The sequence below is a fragment of the Ursus maritimus genome, unplaced genomic scaffold (genome assembly GCF_017311325.1).
Source record: "Ursus maritimus isolate PB19 unplaced genomic scaffold, ASM1731132v1 scaffold_15, whole genome shotgun sequence".
NCBI lineage: Eukaryota > Metazoa > Chordata > Mammalia > Carnivora > Ursidae > Ursus > Ursus maritimus.
Window position 1 is genome coordinate 39,281,199 of NW_024423897.1, and position 21,318 is coordinate 39,302,516.

General features: G+C 37.0%; 1 protein-coding gene across 4 annotated transcripts; it reads right to left on the bottom strand.

The window, feature by feature from the left end:
- Positions 1–477: 477 nt before the first annotated feature.
- Positions 478–21,272, bottom strand: CUNH5orf22 (chromosome unknown C5orf22 homolog). 4 transcript variants are annotated; one of them, XM_008692671.2, is made up of 9 exons: positions 21,090–21,272; positions 19,716–19,861; positions 17,595–17,744; positions 14,980–15,409; positions 12,942–13,004; positions 12,580–12,701; positions 9,225–9,291; positions 6,599–6,738; positions 478–569 (listed from the first exon to the last, which is right to left on the bottom strand). In XM_008692671.2, exons 1-9 carry the CDS (start codon positions 21,168–21,170, stop codon positions 494–496), a joined length of 1,275 nt encoding a protein of 424 aa, XP_008690893.1. In that variant the 5' UTR covers positions 21,171–21,272; the 3' UTR covers positions 478–493. The 4 variants fall into 4 exon arrangements, with proteins under 4 accessions (XP_008690893.1, XP_008690892.1, XP_008690894.1 ...); XM_008692670.2 differs by lacking the exon at positions 478–569 and adding an exon at positions 1,290–3,140; XM_008692672.2 differs by lacking the exons at positions 478–569; positions 17,595–17,744 and adding an exon at positions 1,290–3,140.
- Positions 21,273–21,318: the final 46 nt, after the last annotated feature.

Genomic DNA, 21,318 nt, shown 5'->3' on the forward strand with positions numbered 1-21,318 from the left:
GAAACATGAAGGGGACACTGGAGCCAGGCAGTAGCTCTCTGAAGCTCACACTTTTACCACTATGCTCTATTATGTTCAGAAGTAACACTTCCTCCTTATTTTCATCTTGGCATGCTTTGCATCAACTGGGGTGCTAAGGCCCCTAAACAGTGCTGATGGCCGACGGCTAGGCTTCGAGGTCTAGGTGCCATTGATGAGCGTTTTGAAGTTACAGACATGGTGGGAAAGCTGTAGCTGGAGGTCGGCTGACTGTTCAACAAGGTCTTCAAAGGAAATGAGAACATGCAACCTCAGCCTTGTTTCAGATTTGGTAATGAGCTCCTGCTTCTGAATCATCGGAACCAAACCCCTAGGATACTAATGCATTGAATGTCAACTTACTAGTTCGCAATGGTAAGATATACCCTTCCAGTGAGTGACCGGAATATTTACCGTTCAGAGAACTCCCTCCTAAGAATCCAGGTTCATGGAAACCTCCTCAGTCACCGTAACTTTATTTGTTGAACCCAAATAAGAATAAAGGGGCAGGATGGCACCGATGTTTGGGAATCCCAGGAGTGCAGCTGGAACTGCAAAACAACAGAGACAGTGCAGGACCAGTTAGTTCAGAACAAGCACTAAGAGAGTGCTGTGACTCAGGATGACTGGGCACCGAGGATCCTCAGGTATCTCGAGCAGTTCTGAAAGATGTCCAACAAAAACTCCTTCAGTTTCAGGCAACTGCTTTCTCTTAAGACGTATGGTGAATGAGATAATCCTGTACTAAGAAACACACCACTGACTATAAACTATTAGCAGTGTGATGCATACATTGCCAGCAATCCAGGGCCACTACTGCTAGAACAAAATAAAGATTTAGAGAGAACATCCTATAAAGAGTGAAGAACTTTGACTAAGAGCTCCTTGAGGACCCAGAACACTCAAAGATAGAGGTCTATAAAAAGTATTTCTGAAGGAAAAATAACTTTTCTTCTTTTGATACTGGGGAATATATACTCGTTAATACCAAAGCTCTGGTCAATGCTTACATTTAAGTCACAGTTTTTAAAAAATTGCTCAAAATCCTATGCTTCAGTGATATTTGTATATAATCCAAAACTCTGTATGGTGGTATTCCTCATTGGTACTTAGCACACAAATGAAGGACGTCTTGATAACTAAGTATCTTCCTATTTGAAATGCACAGTGATATAATTTATCAAGTTGGTGCTAGTGAACAAATAGGGACTGAATTTCATTCAAAGAGAAACGCAGAGCAGGAGAACAAAATAATGAATATTCCAAAAAAAGAAACTGATGCCCTTTTATTCTACCTGAGTTAAAACAATGAGTCACATCAAGTTCGTGGGAATTGTAATAAATGACTACTCAAGCAGATCATAAGATCAGTACTATGAAGACACTGAGATCATATACACTTAGTGCTAGTTTGGTTTAAAATCTTTAAAATCTCAAAACACACCTTTTTATTTCTTTTAGCACACAAAATAATTTACTCATAAAAGTAACATCCATTTATAGAACTCTAATAAATTTTTTTTTAAATTTAAAAATAAATAGCACTATCTTGCAATTCTGATTTTACAAAGAAAACTTTTTGGAACATAATGTTCTATCAAAATGGAAAACTGAATCACTTTGCTTTTCACAGCAGAAACAGGCATTTACACTATCAGCCTTGGGAAATCAATTTGGTGACAAGAAAAATTTATGTGGGAAACAGCATCATTGGAAAAATGGGATCTGGTGCCATCTACTGAGTGGCAATGGTAATGGGACTTGGGTATTAGCCATCAAGTTAGGTAACACACTACAACTGTAGCTACATGCAACTCAACATGTACACACGTGGTCAAGGCCTGAAAGTTACATGCAAAAATGAAGACAAGTGCTGTGTTAGGATTGAGGAATGGGTGGGTGTTCCCCCCCGCCAAATGCCATCCTACCTTAAAAAGAAAATCAGGTAGGTAAAAATGATGCTGAACATGAGGAATACTGAAGAGGGAAGACTTTGGTAAATTAAGCAAATGAAAAGTTCCATGATTAAGAGGGACTCAGGTAGGCTCTCTTACTCATGGAGTGGCTGGTGGGAGGCAGTTAAGTCTTTGGGTACTTATGGTATGTCAGAATTAAGGATTTCTTTTTTTCTATTTACATTAAAAGCTGGTTTATTTGAAGAAATTATCAACCCAGACTGCCAATAAAGTGTCACGGAGGAACGATAATGATAATCAATGCCCATACTGATCATCTGGAGGCACCAAAACCCCTGATGGGCTTTTCTGATTAGTAAAGAAAAATTTTGTTAGTTGACTTTACTCAAATAGACCTCCTCCACTCCAACAATTGAGAGTATGTAGCACCAGCTGGGCCACAACCCTGACTGTCTTGGAAAGGTAGATTTTCTGATTTTCATGGACTGGCAAGTTTGTTTATTTTTTTGGTGGTAGCTTTTGAGCATGTTACTTCCTTATACAGCTAGGGTAGGTACCCTGAGTACTAAGAGCATGCCTAAGACATGTTTGTGGTTGTCCTTTCCTCCATAATACTTCTCATAATCCATAATTCGTTTCTCAGCTGTCCCCTAAGAGGGCAGGGTGCCTTGTCTATTCTGTTCATTACCATACACCCAGCACTTAATTATGTTTGGCACATGTAAGTGCTCAATAAATGTCAGTTGGTTGAGTGAATAAATGAATGAATTCTGTACATTCCAATTGACACAGGCAGAAAAGAGGAAAAAAACCAACCTTTACAAAATGAAGAGACAATGATGGAAAGGAAGAGAAATAAGCAACAATCAATTGTGGGGGGTAGACTTGATGTCAAAAAAGTTGTCCTCATTGGACAACTGATGATACTTGTTTTGAGATTCAAAATATCTGAAAGATTTTAACTTAAGGTTAATATAAAAACAAAGTCTTCTCTGAAAGACTCATTTACAAATAAGTTAATGAAAACCCTGTTATTACATCAAGATGTAATAGGAGCCTAGTGTTTTGTTGTTTCAAGATGGAGAACATTCTGCTAAGTACACCAGGTGAATGTCTACAGCTCCATAGAGGGAGTGTAGCACATTGAGGACTTTTTCTTGAATGGTGTCAACTTGCTCAGAAGGACAGTAATCATCCAGACTTGACCTGGAACCAAGAAGAGAAAGAAAAAGAAAAATACATGTAAATAAGATGAGATCATACCATGCAGTGAGGAAAAGTCTGCATGTGTTGATTTCGGTATAAAATAGAATGAAGGTATGTTGAATTGTGGAATAATAACAGTTGAAAGCTACTAAATGTTTACTCTACATAAACACGTCCAGCGCATTACATTATGTTCTTTAATCTTCTCAGCAACTCTATGAAATACATACATTTACTATCCCTTTAAGGGGATAGTAAACCTGCATAGGTCACCTAGCTAGTAAGTGCTGGTGATGGGATTCAAAATGACATAACATGTCTTCAAAGCCTCAGTGCTTAATCACTAGACTGCTGTTTCCCTGGAAGGGAGATACTGGAAATACTAGGGGTTATCATCTTAGTGATTGGGCATCTTTCTCATTCTTTTATTATGGGGTAGGGATAGAAATTATAAGAGTAGAGACTTTCCAACTGATAAAAGGTTTCTGCTTCTAAAAATGATTTGTGTTTTTTTTTTTTTAAAGATTTTATTTATTTATGTGACAGAGAGACAGCCAGAGAGAGAGGGAACACAGCAGGGGGAGTGGGAGAGGAAGAAGCAGGCTCACAGCGGAGGAGCCCGATGTGGGACTCGATCCCGGTACGCCGGGATCACGCCCTGAGCCGAAGGCAGACGCTTTAACGACTGCGCTACCCAGGCGCCCCTAAAAACGATTTGTTAACTATACAAGTATATAGGATTATTCAAGATGAAATGTCTCCACATTTCATCACATTCATGTGCTGGTATTGGGACTAGTTTCCCAGGTGGTATTAATGAGAAAAGAGCAAAGTAGGATGGCGCAGGAACTTGTATTTTGGGGAGTCTTTCCAGAATCACCAACTACAACTTCAGTTACCAAGCAGTTACAATGTCATTGACAATTACAGCCAGATTAAGATCTGAAATGATTTCATCAGTGTCTCCTGGTTCTGGACTGGGATGAGAAAAGCCATTTAGATGGGGGATTGGAAATCTTTATAGAAGGAAATGGATCTGGTTATCTAGCTTAGTCCTTGTCACAAGTATTTTAGACCTAAAGACATAATCTATAAGACTTCTGATAAACTCATTCCATTCTATGGTGATCAGGTTATTTTTGAGACTTGATATAAATAACACACAATAAATGAGACAAAGCAATTTAAAATTATTAAATACTGTCTAATATAGACATATGGATAAAGACCTACTTTGAGAAAGTATCATATATAAAAGTTTAGTTTATAAGCCTTAATAAATAAGGAGCACTTTGATGCTTTCAAAAAGATTTCTGGCTTCTTTAAAACACTGTTAGAGTAGTTCTTGAGGGGAGCTACCCCCAAGAGGGAGTTCTGGAAATCTGTAGGTACATTTTTGATTGTCACAATGATAGTTAAGGGGCCAAGGCAAGAGGGCAGGGCTGCTAGAATGCTTGCAATATGCAGGACAGTCCTACAATATGAATGTAAATATAAATACTTGTCCTGTGTCCTATATACTTTCTGAAGTCCAGAGAACACTCACATAAGCAAAAAAAAACCCTGTTTTTAATTTTTTGAGCCTAGAATACTCTTCTACATATGAACAAAGTATTTTTGAAAATGGATTAAATACGAACAAATTTCCCAGGAATGCAACTACTCTGTATGTTGAGAGAAGACTGGACTTTAAGTTCAGAACTTTACCAAGAGGTTGTTAGGACTAGAAAAACCATGTCACTATGGCAGTGCTGTTCATGGTATTTGGCCAAAGCATCATGAAGATTTGTCTGCACTTGTAACGTTACATTTAGTGATTCTGTAAAGATGCTAGTTTTGTGTGGCTTTAAAAAAATTTTTTTTAAAAAGATTTTATTTATTATTTGAGAGAGAGCACGCACACGCATGTGCACAAGCAAGAAGGAGGGGCAGAGGGAGAAGCATATTCCCCGCTGAGCAGGGAGCCCAACATGGGGCTTGATCCAAGGACCCTGAGATCACCACCCCAGCCGAAGGCAGAAACTTAAGACACTTAACTGACTGAGCCACCCAGGCACCCCTTGTGCGGCATTTTAATACATATTACTTTATCAGTTACTTTCATTCCTTTCATGTTACGACAATTTTTTGTGTGTGTATACATATATAAACATATATTTAAATTATGTGTACAGGTGGGTTATTGCTATAAACTAAATGTTTATGTCCCTCCAAAATTCTATGTTGAATCTAATCCCCAATGTGATCATATTTGGAGGTGACTAAGTAATGAGGGTGAATTCCTCATGAATGAGATTAACGCCATTATAAAAGAGACCCCAGGGAGCTCCTTCACCCCTTCCACCATGTGAGGTTATAGGGAGAAGACAGCTGTCTGTGAACCAGGAAGCAGGTCTTCACCACACTGAATCTATGAGTAACTGCGTCTTGGACGACCCAGCCTCCAGGACTGTGAGAAATGAATTTCTGTTGTTTATAAGCCACGTGGTCTATGGTATTCTATTACTGTAGCCTGAATGAACTAAGACAATTATATTATCTACATATTACGTATAATATTTCTATATGCTTAAACTATGTATGTATGTAGGTTAGATTATCTATGAATTTCATTTCAGGATGGTAAAAGGACATTACAAAGTATTTGTCATAAAATATAAAAATATTTTAAAGAATTAACCTCACAGTGCCTTATAAAACCAGCCCAAAGATTAACACAGAAAAGTTTTACTAAATTGTTGTAACTTTCAGCACATTATTTTCAAATCCGAAACATGGCAGCAGCTAAATATTCATTTGGAGACACACAAATGGGAATTCTTGTGTTCATCTGAATAATATCACCAACTTCAAAGACAAGATAATAACTGTATGTTGTTTGCCAACCATCACTAAGAGGAAAGAGAAAATACAACATCTGGATTTTGAGCAGAGTAGGTAAAAAAAAATTGGTTAGAATTACTGTGTTAATAGTAATCGTTAGATTCATCTATGGAGACTGTATTAATTTCCTATGGCTGCTGTAGCAAATAACCACCAACCTAGTGGCTTAAAGCAACACGAAGTTATTACAGTTCTGTTGGAAATCAGTAGTCCTAAAATAAAGATGCTGGCAGGGCTGCATTCTTCTCTAGGTTCTAGGGAAGAATCTGTTCCCTGTCTTTCCAGCTTCTAGAGGCTGCCTGCATTCCTTAGCTTGTGGCCGTATCCTCCATCTTCAAAGCTGGCAGCCTAGCATCTTTTAATTTCTCTGATTCTGACTCTCTTGTCTTCCTTTTTTAAGGACCACTGTGAGCACACTGGCCCACTGAATAATCCAGGGTAATCTCCTCACTTCAAGATCCTTGAGTTAATTACATCTGCAAGGTCTCTTTTCCTATAAGATCACATATATACAGGTTCTGGCGATTAGAATATAAATATGTTTGGTGAGCCATTATTCAGGCTACCACACTTACCTTGCAATTGTCACAAGAGTAGGTTTTGGTAAATTTTTCAGTAAATAATATACAGACTGAATAAGATACTCAATTTCTTGTTCTGTGCTGATATGGTGAGGAAGTTCTGAGTAATCACAGGTCAGACCAGCCTGGTGAACCTGAAAATAAGAAAACTAAAAATTACACTGTAAGGCTTTATCGTTTTTAGAAGATTCTTTAACCATTAATGTCCTTGCTGACAATCTTTTAATATTGTTGTGGACTGGGGTTGTTTTTTCCTTAATAGTTTCTGTGCCATAGAAGTTCTCTATTCTCTAAAGTTTTGGAAGAACGGGCCTACACACCTGTCTGGGCCTGATGTCTTTTATAGGACTAATTCTTTTAACTACTTTTTTATTTTGTAATTATGAATTCCGTTTCTGTCTTTACTTGAGTCTATTCTGATAAATCATATTTTCTAGCAAATTATCCATTTCACTTAGATTCTAAAAGCTGATATAAAACTGTACATATTCTCATCTTACCTTTTCTTTCAACATATTATTTTTTTTAAGATACATGCATCTAATCTAGTACTGTGTTAAAACTTCAAGAGGATATAAGGGAAAGTCTTTCTCCTATTACCAGTTTCTTATGTATCCTTTATGTGTACAATCATATACTACTGACATCTATAGATGTGTTTTAAATGTAGGGGCGCCGGGGTGGCTCAGTCGATGGGTGTCTGCCTTCAGCTTAGGTCATGGTCCCAGGGTGCGGGGATCGAGCCCCTCATGTGACTCCTTGCTCGGCAGGAAGCCTGCTTCTCCCTCTCCCACTCCCCTGCTTGTGTTCCCTCTCTCACTCTCTGTCAAATAAATAAATAAATAAAATCTTTAAAAAAAAATGTAAATGACTGGTGTTTCAGTCTTAGCACTAAACTATGCCTGAAAGTTAGAAGGGGCTCATGAGCTAACATCTTACATCCTGTGCTTTGAAGTTTTGAAAAATGGAACTCAGTATGTCACTGTTTTGCCTAGTGTACGTAAGTGCAAAGCATGGGGAAAAAAACCCCATTAATCTGTTACATTACTGCAGCTCTGGATACACATCAAAAATTTAACTAGGAACAAACATTGCAGGAAAAAGACTGTGTGTGTTCTTTTCTGAAAGGATCAAAACACTTAGTGGTCTAATCCTGCAGCTATAGGCACATAATATTTGATTCCATAATCTGCAATCAAGCCTATTCTATCCGGATACTTCCTTCTTTCAACAATGTCCAAAAATCCCCCTACCACTGGAAAATCCTGATGCAATGTACATTTACAGCAGACCTGCATGAAGACACATTCAACAATGTCATGTAAGCTCAAAGCATTTTTAAACCCTAAGTGTCTTCTAACTCTATCATTCTTAAAAATTGCCATTGAAAAAAAAAGTGGGTTTTGGACTAGCTCTAATTTAACTAAAATATTCTTTTGCTAGTATTTTTTTATTCTTATAAAGTTGGCATTAAATCAGTACATAGGGGCGCCTGGGTGGCACAGCGGTTAAGCGTCTGCCTTCGGCTCAGGGCGTGATCCCGGCGTTATGGGATCGAGCCCCACGTCAGGCTCCTCTGCTATGAGCCTGCTTCTTCCTCTCCACTCCCCCTGCTTGTGTTCCCTCTCTCGCTGGCTGTCTCTCTGTCGAATAAATAAAAATCTTAAAAAAAAAAAAAAAATCAGTACATAAACTTCAGCTCAAATAAGGTGGTTTGATTGTATTCCACAACTAAAGAAAACACTAGAGTAAAAACACAATTTGTTGAAGTCAAAGAAGCACCAGGAGTAGAAGATTTGCAGGTCTCAGTTTTGGCACAAAATCTGAGAAAAGACAGTTGAATTTCAAATGGGAAAATTTATGCTTCGAAGACTGTGAAATGCTATAAAAATAAAAGCAACTATCATTGAAGGTATTCACTGTTGCTATAGTTTTCAGATCACTGTTGGCAAAGTCAGTGATACAGTTGATAGAGCTGAGATGCACCGGCCAGAGCATCTTCTTTTGTCTTTCTCTTGGCTTTTATAATCAGGAAAGTTTTCAGAGGGAGGAAAGAAAGGAGGGAGGGAGTATGAAAATGAATTAATAAATAAGGGACAACTTTAAAAGTTGTATACTTTCTTTTTTCTGGCAAGGAGAGATCTGACCATAAACAAAAAAACAAAAATGCAGCACTTCTGCTTCATACATAAAACTGGGAAAAGCTTATTTTTTCTGAAAAACTTTTCCAGTATTCTGACTTCTAAGAAGTTATGTATTTTTCATTTCTTCTCATTTTTTTTTAAAGATTTTATTTATTTATTCGACAGAGATAGAGATAGCCAGCGAGAGAGGGAACACAAGCAGGGGGAGTGGAAGAGGAAGAAGCAGGCTCACAACGGAGGAGCCTGATGTGGGGCTCGATCCCATAACGCTGGGATCACGCCCTGAGCCGAAGGCAGACGCTTAACCGCTGTGCTACCCAGGCGCCCCTCATTTCTTCTCATTTAAACAAAACAGTTCATTTACACTTTCCTGCAACACAAATAAAAGAGAACCACTTTAATAAAAAGTACTTTTTTTACCCAGAAAAAAAGCCTTTCTAACGGGTCAATTTTATACTTTAGTATAAAGTATTTACCATTTCATAGTCTGGTACTTCCATCCGTTTTTTCAAACTCTGTACAAGTGGAATTAGTGATTCCATTCTGGAAAAAAGTCACCCTTCAATTAAACATCACACCACCTCAACTAAAATTATAGAAGCACATGATCTATTACACTTAAAATTTACTTTTAACAGTATGTTTCACATGATGTTTGAGAAATGAAAGATGAAGATATTCAAATATCATCTTAAAATATTAAGAAATAAATGTTCCCTGTTTTTCTTACCTACAAGATTACAGATTGTGTTAAAGGTTGAAACTTTGCATGCAAGAAACTGAGATTTTCCTCTTTTTTAAAAATGGAAGCTCTACTATGACTTTAAAAATTATCTTCAGCAGCAAGAAAAGTAAGTGCTTTTAACATACAGTGATGAAAAAAGATAGTTTCCCAAAAGTTAAAAAAATTTAAGAACATACTTATTGACATACATATTTACAACCGGAAAAGTTCTATACCATTTGGTATACTAACAATAGTGCCTTTAAGTGATTTAATTTAAGTGAAACTCTTTGGAAGCCATGATTAATTAATGGTTCTAGTATTTTGCCTCCCCCACCAATATCTACTCATCTGGCGGGAGGGAAAAAAGAAAGAAAAAGGGAGGCACGGAGGCCTAACTATCCACTCATCCTGTTACTTCTTCCTTTTTATTAAAAACACTTTCTGGGCTTCTGGACCCTAATCACCTACCTCCTCTACTTCTTAATAGTGAAGACTCCTTCATGGTGAGGATCTGGCCCTTCAGGGGCATGGTTAAGTTTGGGGAGACTTTTCTTGCTTGTCTCACCCATTTTTCCTTTGTGCTATTCCCCCCCCCCCCAATTCCAGCCACAGTCTGGACTCGCTTCTGTTGTAGCCTCATTGTCTCTTCAAGTCTGTGAGAAAACTCCCTGCAGGTGATGAAGAGTTAACTAGGCATGCTCACCAGGCACAGTGGGTTTCAGTGAAAGGTACCCCCATCTAGGGGCTAGATTCAGGACTCCAAGGTTTTCATGCTGTTTTAAGTTTTAAACTTGGCTTGAGACATCACAAAATAATACGTACTTTTCAATATTTCTAGAAAGAATCATATCCTGTGAGTTATTTCTACATCTCCCTGTTCCATCATAATCTCAAAAAGGAGGGAATCATTTTTCAAATTAGCACTCTATGCTGAAGAGGAAAAGAGTGAACTGATGTTAAAGTGCCTGGTCAATATTTACTGATGTGATAAATATAACACCATGGTTTTCCTTAGTGATAATAAAGTTTCATAATATTTGTATTTCAGGGATGTTTCTCAATATTTTAAACAAAAATTACATTGAATATTTTGAATAGGTAATATACACACATAGCAAAAGATTTTTCTCTCTTATAACTTCATCTTTTAGCCATAGAATTCCTCTCCCCAGAGGCAATCTCTATTCCAGGTTCTTCCGTATTCTTCTAGATATCTGAAGAATTATTTTAAATAACTATGATATAACAAGTCCTAGTGGCTCAAAGTACTATGATTCTAATGCTCTAATTTATGTTGCTATCTTATGACTGATTTCTTACATTTACACTGTGGAGAATAATCTCAGTTTGTGGAAGATCAATTTGCAAATAAGCTACTTCTGGTTTCCTACGCTCATGGGGACAAAAATGTTTGTGTCTGATGGTTCTTAAATTAGTTTTCTGGCCTTTTGAGTTTATATGACTTAAAGAATTATTTCAGAGACTTAACATCACTAATCATCAGGGAAATACAAAACCAAAACCACAGTAAGAAATGACCTTACACCAGTCAGAATGGCTAGAAACAAAGAACAAGAAATAACAAGTGCTGATGAGGATGTGGAGAAAAGGGAGCTTTTATGTACTGTTGGTAAAAATGTAAACTGGTGCAGCCACTGGGAAAACAGTATGGAAGTTCCACAAAAAATTAAAAATAGAAATACCATACAATCTAGTAATTTCTCTGCTGGGTATTTGTCCAAAGAAAACAAAAACACTAATTTGAAAAGATATATGCACTCCTATCTTTACTACAGCATTATTTACAATAGTCAAGATATGGAAGCAATGCGAGTGTCCACTGACAGATGAATGGATAAAGATGTGGTATATATATATAAATACATACACACACACACACACACACACACACACACACATATACACACACTGGAATATTACCCAGCCATAAAAAAGAATGCAATCTTGGCATTCATGACAACATGGATGGACCTAGAGATTATCATGCTAAACGAAATAAGCCAGAAAACTACCACATGATATCACTTGTATATGGAATCTAAAAAGCAGAACAGATGAACCAAAAAAACAGAAACAGACTCATAAATACTAAAGAACTGATGGCTGCCAGGGGGTGGGGAGATGGGTGAAATAGGTGAAGGGGGTTAAGAGGTCCAAACTTCCAGTCATAAAATAAATAAGTTATAGGGATAACAATTAAAGCATAGGGAATGTAGTCAATGATATCATAAAAACATTGTATGGTAACTACACTTATTGTGGTGAGCACTGTGTAACATATAGAATTATCAATTCATTATGTTGTATACCTGAGACTAATGTAATATAGTATGTCAACTACACTGCACTAGAAAAAAAATAGAATTAGTTTAGGGAAAAGTAACTATACTATTTATGTCAACATTCTTTCAAACTTGCTTTAATACTAAAGGCACTCTTCACCCCACCCTGTAAAATGACAGATGATCATGCCAAAAGAACTTTTCTCTCCATGTTTTCAAGGTAATGTTAATGCTGAGATAATCGGCCCAGTAGAGGACCTGATGAAGAATCCAGCTTTCAAATCCTGCTCGCTCATGCCAAGGGCACCTTGAGCTTCTACTCATAGTTGGGCTATCCTTAAAAGGAGGCAAGTTTTCACATTATAATTTACTTGTTTAGTCATTTACTTTTTTATTGATAGGTTAATTTTTTTCTTCTACTACTCAGAATGGGGGCTATCTTATCTAAGACCTAGCACCACATCTTATAGATCACAGGAGCAGCCACTGCACAATGATTAAACACATAACCACTTACTATGTGATTTTGAGCAACTTAAACCTCTGTGCCTTAGTTTCCTCGTGTATAAAATGAACATAATAACGATGAAGCCATCGGACTGTTGTAGGGAATAAATGAGATAAATGCAAGGAACAATCTTAGAACTGGGCACATAGAAAACACTCAGTAAAGGCTAACCATTGTTAGTAAATTTGTGTTGGCACTTATTACTGATCTTTAAAAAGTAATTTATCTAGCAAATTTAACAAATTATCTAGGACTAAAACAGAGTTGGGGAAAAAAATGTTTCAAGGTCTTACCCAGGGTTTGAAGCCAATTTCTGTACAGTTTCTTCATCATCACCATCACACAAATCAGCAAAAGCAGCTTCTAAATCTTCTAACTGATGAATTCGAGTATCAACACAATCTACCAAATCTTCCTTTAAACATATTGACAAAGCCAAGATTATAATTATTCTTTGAAAAATAAGTGAAATTCCATTGCAATGAAAATACCAGTTCAATTAGTTAAAACCATGACTTGTAAGTACTAACCATGGGCTTCCCCAATAAACACACAAAGATTTTGATTAGATGTTTGAGAGCACTCTAATGAGCTATAAGATATTATTAGATATGCGATAAATAGACAAAACCCAAAAGAAACAAATGAAGGATACCTCTGTCAGGTTGGTACCAGGTTTTTTAAACTGGTACAACTCTTGTAAGATTTTGTATTCTTCCTGGAAAACAAAACAAAAATTCATAGACTAGAAAAAAAAAAAAACACCAATTTTTTTTCAATGATATGCTTTAAGTAAAAAATGGCTATGATATAAGGAGAATATCTTAGATAATCCTTTAAAGATTAGTCTGTAAAAATCAGGGAAAATGTATAACTCAGATGTTACTGTAAACACTGCTTCAGGGTAACTCTATCCTGATAAGAATGTATGAAAATTAGCTATGGAAAAAGACTTGATATGAAAGAAGATTTCTAATAATATTCTACATTCTAAATGTATACATCTTAGGATCTAAACAGATTTTAGCTATGGATAAAATATACATGTTTTTAATAACAACAAAAATTCTCCATGTTCACTTTGCAGCCCTTTCCCTAGCCACAGAAGAGAACTTAGAAGTTCAAAGGCAATACTGAGGGCAGATACAATGGAAGAATGATGCCTTCAAAGCAAAGACTTTACAGGAGAACGTCTCCCCCTCATTTAGCACCCTAAATGGCCCCATTATAGGTAGGGAAGAGATTATATGCAAGAGCTGAAGTTCATTAAGCACAATGTTGTACCACTACCCTCATCATAATAATCCTATGAGTTGCACATGATTATTTTGATTTTACACTTGAAGAAACTGTGGGTCAGAAAGGTTAGGTAACTTCCCCAAGATTATACAGCTAATAAGCAGAAGTAACAAACAGAACTTAAATCACTCTGGACTTCTGCACATGCTCTTTAAAAAAAAGGTACAAAAATCTCCACTTTCCAGGTTCCTGAAAGTACTGGAAAAGGAGTAACTGCCATTAAGTTCCTTGTATAACTTTGTAGAAATTTTCATTAAAAATATTTGATAAGTATATTTGTAAAATAAATTCCTAAAGTCAGTTTCTTCAGCTTTCAGATATGCCTATTCTTCAAGTTTTCTAAATAGTTCTAAGGTCATCTCATGATTCTAAGAACTTATGGTTATAACCATTGGTTCCATGTACAAGAACAGGAAGAAACAGCAGTTTTTCTCCTTTATTTCCAAGTTGAGAGAGTACTCTAGGTCCCTCATTCTTGTTTCAGATTACACTAAATCCTCACATTTTACCTATCTTTTAATCAATACCTATTTAGAGGTCTTTGATAAATCTCAATGGCTTCCAATACATATGCGAATTAGGATCGTAAAGTGCATCATCATTATAATCAAACACTGAATCCAGGTACAAAAAATAGTTAATTTGAATCCCAAAAAGAACAGACTTGAACAACCTCCCAAATGTTAAAGTAAGCAGTTACTGTGCCATAAAAGGCACCAGGAATGCTCACTTATAGCATGGATTTATTGGTTTCCTAAATGTTCCAACTCAGATCTGTGCATACTCATATTGTCTGGCTTTCTGCATTTAAGATCTGATGAGGTACCCTAAGGATCATAGGCCTGAATCATTAGCTACAAATAGTACATGTGTAACCAGGCAACTCATTGTCCAGTGAAAAATCTGTCACACAGTGCTTTATATACGTAGACTAACTCTGGAAAGATACGCCAAGAAACTGGCCAAGTTTGTTGCTGAGGTAAGAAACTGAGGGAATGGGAATGGGGTGAGAGAGTGACATTCTTTAATGCATACGCTTTCTTGTACCATGGGATTTTAGTTTTTTCAACTACCCTCGTACATACTACTCCAATTAATAAATACAAAATAATAAATACTATCTAGAGCAGGGATCGGCATCCCACAACCTACAACTTGTTTTTGTATGCATAGCCCTTGGATTAAGAAAGGTACATATGTAATTCAATTTAAAAAATAGGCGTATATGATTTAAAAAGGTTTAACAACAACAAGGAAGAATGTGTGATAGAAATCATATGGGACCAGCAATAAAGTAATTAATATCTGGCTGTTTGCAGAAAGTTTCCTGATCCCTGATCTAGAGAAATGTCATATAATTCTCAAGATCCACATTTTAAAAATACCACATTTACCTGAGTGAACATTTCTTTGAAGGGATTCTTGACTGAAAAAAAATCCAAGTCAATATCTAAAACAAATGCATCCCCTTTCTTCAAAATTTCCAGGATTTCCCCAGTGCTGACTGTAGTCTGACACTCTTGGCTTTCAGAAGAACATGAACATGATTGCTCTAGGCAAGTTTGGCCCTTCCTCTGTGCCACTGCGTCCTTTTCCAGTCCTTCTGAATAAGAGTCACAGTTAGTAGAGGCAGTGTTTTCTGCATCTTCCAGTGCTAGCTTTGGCTTCTTAGCAGAAGACACTGCATCATTTTCTTCTTGACTGTTACAGAGTTTATAAGGTTTTACCATAATTACATCCAACTGTAAAGGTTTTTGGTTCTCTAGCTGGTCTTCAGTTACATAAAGACCATCACTTAGAAAGTAATGATCCGTACTTGTAACCCTGGATTAGAGGAAAAAACTGTTTTAAAGACAAATGGACAAATTAGCTGACATTTCATATAGCATTTCCAAAGCACTGCAGAAATGTAACAGAGAACATATTTAACAAAAACTAAAAGCTCTCTCTACTTTCGTTAATTCCTGTTCTTCTGCAGAAATAGTATTCCCCCAATTTTTAGCTGGGCACACAATGGCCTGAAGTAAAGACTGTATTTCATAGCCCATCTTGCAGCGAGATGTGGCTGTTTGACTAAGTTCGGGCCTAAGGCTGTGAATGCAAGAGAAGCATACATAACCTTGCTCCTCTCTACCTGCTGACTGGCACATGAACATGCAAGTGGCAAGCCCACCATGGACTATGAGGAAAAGGCAACGCTCTAGAGATGAAGGAAAAAGATAAAAGGAACTGGGATTTCCAAACCTGTAAACTGCCACATAGGCCCTGGACTGTGTGCGGTAAAGTCTAATAAAACAAAGAAATAAATGATCCTCTTTCAGCTAGTGTTCTGGATCACTTTCATACCAGCTGCAACTTATCCAAATAATCACTTAAGAGAAAAATTACATCTGGAAATAATTTCTTTTAACAAAAGCTCCCTTTGATGTATTTCAAAACTTTGTCAAACTCTGTATAACCATAATATTTTAATATGGAAAACAACTTAAAAAACTCTTATACACATGCAGAATGTATTTTACAAGTTACAGATTTCTGATTTTAGACATAGCAGTATGTTCTTAGCTTTTCAACTATATTATGCCTTAGCAAGTACTTGGAATAGCAAAACTAAATGCTTCTTCCACAGCCAGGCTCTATCCGACTAAAATAATGGTTAATGTTTATTTCCTACTCACCTTCCTCCAGCTATACAGTCTTAAATTTAAAAAGGTATTAATTTTCTAAAATAAGCCTAATGATATAATACAGCTAATATCTAGGCTTATTATAAATTGTGCCATCCTAAGAATGACAAAGTCTGTATCCCCCAACCTAAATTCATATTCTTCTTTAATAAAGGACTCTACTTTGTTCATATCTGTAGAAACACATGCATCTCAGACTGCATACCTGCATGTGCCTCCTCTGTAAACTTTTACTTGCAGGATTAAGTAAAATCACCAGATAATCAAATTCTTCCTAATACTGTTATTATACATTGAGTCTGTTTCAGATTACTCAAAATTATTTGATTTTGCAAAAACCTGTTACAGGTCAAATTAGGCCTACTCACTGAAGTACTCAATAAAAGCACTACTGTTCTCTCACATATACCAGTATTACATATAATATTTATTCTATGTGAAGTCATACTTATTTATTATTGTTATTTAGTATTATATCCTCAATAAATATAATTTTCATGGATACAAAACAGAGTTACTTGTGCAATTGATAAGAACATGCAACAAAAGTTAACTATATCATTAAGGATAAATCAGAAATAACAAGTATCACTTTCAATGAGAAAGACTGTATTTCATTTTCAATGTATTACCATTTTTTTCCACTCTCCTTCACCTTTGAGAAAGTTATGGTTTCACTGCTTAACACATTCATCCCATTAAAAAAGAATGTAGCAAGACAAGAAAACAATGATATTTCTAAAGATAATTACAGTATTACAATATCCATAAAACATTGGTTAGAGAGCTTACATAACAAAAACAGCTGTACATGTAACTCAGGTCAAAGAATGCTGTAACTTAATCTAGATTAATTATCTAAAGCTAATCATATTACTAAAATTAAGACCCCAAATCTACCGTTTAGTCATTGGATTTACAAAAAATCTAAAATGAGGTAATTTTGCTTTTCCACTGCTAATTGTTAAATTCAGCAGATAATAATTATATTGCAAGGAAACAGTAAAATGTATCATTAAATATATAAATCTATAAGGTACTTCAATGATTTAATGGACTTAGTCATCAATGGAGCCAGAATTCCAGAAGATGATCATATTACTCAAAACTAATGTGACCAGCAACAAAATATAAATGGTTGCGAAGAAGGTCAAGAGACTTGAAAACCTGTTCCTGGTGTTTTGAGAACTCTTCAGAAGAGCTGAGGCTTAATCTGAGCCCATCTATCTGTATGTAGACAATTTATGAGTTATTATGGGGACTCAAAATAGAATAAAAGAAGCATTTATTCCCTTTTATAATCATAAATATGAGGAAATTACCTGATTGTTGTGGTAGAAGTGTCTCTGCCTACTAAAAAGTGATGTTTGCCCTCTCTGATTTGCTGAGCCCATGTGGGATGAAGCCACAGAACATGAGAAAAATGGCCAGCATAAACTGCAGGCATAATCCAATTCTCAATACTTAATTCTCTGAAAAAGAAATAGAAAGCATGGAAACTACTAAGTGGCTTTTCCCAAATGCAATTTCACCCAGAACAAGAGTTTAACAATTTTCTTGATGGCATTCAGGCATCATTTCCCTTTTTCATTGTATTGACATTTGCTCTGATGGTGCAAAGCAATGGTCAGTTGGTATTCTAAGGTGATGGCACCAACTCTACTAGGAGTCACTGTATTCTTCACTACCAAGCACCACTGCCCCCTCCCAAAGCCAGTTTCATGTAAAAAGGTCCTTCATAGTTTTATTAAACCTTGATCTTGAGTATACATTTTAAATATTCTGGGTGGCAAAATGAGAAATGCACAAAAAGTACTTCTGCTACATACTTTGAAGTACAATGGTTGTCTCAAGGAGAAACACTTGTGATTCAATTGAAAGCTGAACACCATTTTTCTTGAAAGACTGATCAACATACAATGGTTATTCAGACTTGAATCTGAATTGTTGGATTCTACATTCGAACTAGCTTTAAAAAACCACTACTTGTCAAGTTTTGGTATGGTATTGAATATTCATAATTATCTGAAAAGGCTATGAAAATACTTTTCCTAAATTTTCTTCATTGACTTCCACCAAAACAACATATAGCAACAGACCGAATATAGAAGCAGATATGAGAATCTAGCTATCTCCTATAAAGACAAATACTAAAGAGATGTGCAAAAACTTAAACATTGTTACTCTTCTCACTAAATTTTTTGCTTAAGAAAATATATTTTTCATAAAAACATCATATCTAACATATTGAAGTCTACTATTTTGAAGTAATTAATATTTTAAACATTTCTCAGTTTATTTCAAATACAGTAATGTAAACTGATATAACCCACACTTAGAAAAGAAGCTCAGCAATTTTTAAGGGTGTACAGGAATTCTCAGACTAAAATCTTAAGAATTATTATTCTATGACTAACTGCATATCTGTTTCATAATTCTTTTCAATTTCTAAAATATAAAAACTTCTAAATATAAAAGAGTAACAACAATGGTAGAGCTACCACATTTCTTTAGAAATTAGTGCTCTAAAATGGGGTTCTGGAAAAAGTCAACTGAAAGAAATGTAGTAGGCTAAAGTTAATTCACGCAAGCATCTTTCTTTTAATTTTTTATTATAAAGAAAAATTACTGCTATGTAACTTTTTGCATTGTATGACTAGGCTATATTCTAACAAATGCATACATAATGAGACAGTGGCAGAATTTCAGAGAACTTTATTACAGAGGAGAGGCTAGTAAGTCATTATTTAGAAATATATTACATATGACCCTTCTAGGGGAAAGTAGTACATATTGAGAGGTTGGCAGGATTCAATACTGGAAGGAAGAATACACAAATTAAAGATGTGTTGCCTATACAATCATTGAACAACATGTTTAAAACACATTTTCTTGCACCTTAGTACCCAGACTTTTAAAGAGGAGAGGAAGGGAGAACCGGCTTAGGTAACTTCTAAAGTCTCTTCTACTTCTAAAATTCTATATTTTAAAGCAGAGGTTGGCAAACATTGGCTAGGCCACTTATTTTTGTAAATAAAGTTTTATTGGAACATAGCCATAGCCATTTGTTACACAGTGTCTATGGTTGCTTTCCTACTATAAGATAAGTAGTTGCAACAGAGACCATATGGAGAGCAAACTTAAAATATTTACTATCTGGCTCTTTAAAAAAAAGTCTGTTAACACTTGCTCTAAATAAAATAAAGAAGGCAAAACAAAAACAAAACTCATGAGCTCAGCAAAGACTATTTCCCCGAATTGTTTATCATGTACTGCAAATCGTATTTCAAAAACATAAAAGATCATTAAGAGGGATGCCCGGCTGGCTCAGTTGGTGAAGCATGTGACTCCTGATCTCAGGGTCTTGAGTTTGAGCCCCACATTGGGGGCAGAGTTTACTTAAAAAAAAAAAAAAAAAATCATTAACAAAAACCACGTATTACCCGAAAAGTGTTTCCTTGTCAAACACAGTGTCAGCTGGCATATTCACAGGGATAAGGAGGTCTGGATGTGAATCAAAATGCACAAAACGTATGTTACTGGCAGGAAGATGCTTTGAGCCAATGGCTCGATATATATAAGGCAGGACCTGGAAAAACACATGCACACATTCAGAATTAGCACTGAAATCATGAGCATACGCTCAGCTGCAGCCTGAAAAACAATGCTTAACATAACTACACATAATTTGAAGCAAGCGGTGTTGCTAAAAAGTAGGAAAATATAAAATTTGTTCACTGAACATGGGTTTAGATAGCGTTCTCAGCTTTATTTTTTCCTCAGAAGTTCCAGCTTGCACCTCCAAAGGCTTTAATGGGCATCTCTTGCTGCCATCTTGCCCCATCACAAACTCAAAAGATAACGTGGGTAAACAGACAAGGATTGGCCCTCAGGAAAAAACTGGTAGTTAATAAACATTCTGGCGTAAGGATGTGTTGCAGCTACCTTGGGTCTCCTGGCCTTTTCCACACCTTAGGATGGTGGAACTAGGCTAGGTGGTCTCTAAGGCTTCTGTCCTATTACAGTCTCTGTAGATCCAGGTTTAATACTGAATTTGAAAGCACCGCTTATCCCGCCCTTGTGCTTTTTCTCAGGCCCATAAACACTATCTCTACGTCCTGGGAAACTCAACTTCCTTTCTCCATAAATCCGGAATCATCTTTTCCCCCTTTCATACCCCAGAGATCTCCCAAGGCCTATTAGTTAAAAAAAAAAAAAAAGTCGTCTCGAACCCATGGGCCTCCCTTCCAGAGAACAGATTAAGGCACCGTTTTAGCTACTCCAAAGTAGCACTGCCCTAAAAACAGTAAATATCTTTCGTGTTTATAGAAGCAGGGCACGGTGTAAAAAGATTTATGTACACACCAAGCACACAGTAATACCAACAGCCCTAAGAGCCTACGATGATAGTCCCTATATCACAGATGGCAGCCACATTATTTACAAGAAGTTTCCCACCTACACACAGCCCTGCAGTGATGGAGACGCCGAGGAGAGCTGGAAGCCCGCGTTCACAGGCAGGTTAAGGACACGGGGCTCCGCAGTGAGAATGCTCAAGTTCGAATCCCGACGCCACCACTTGTCGGTATGGGATTCTGGGCAAACCGTGAAGGTTAAACCAGCTGCCCGACGTATAGGAAGCGAGTCATAAACGTCAGCGCCTATTCTCCCGTTAGTCGTTTCGGTGTTTTTCGCCACAGCAATGCAACTCGCGCGGGTAACAAATTCTGCTTCTCTATGGCCTTCGATACCGAGGCTCCGCCGCCTCCTTGGCCCTCGCTCTATATTGCCTCAGAAACTAGCAGCCGCCGACTCACCTCCTGGTGATCCTCTACGACCCACACTGGGAGCTTGGGGTAGCGACGGAGGCGAGCGCGCTCTCCCACAGAGTCGCCCATGGTTTTCCCGCGCGGCAGCAACCAGCTAGCCGCAGTCGCGAGGGAGGACCCTGGAGTGCCGGAGGGGCAGCTCCACAGCCCCTCCCGGGTGGAAACGCGCGCTCACCCGGTTGCGGTTCCTCATTGGAAGACGTAGAGGGCAAGGGGC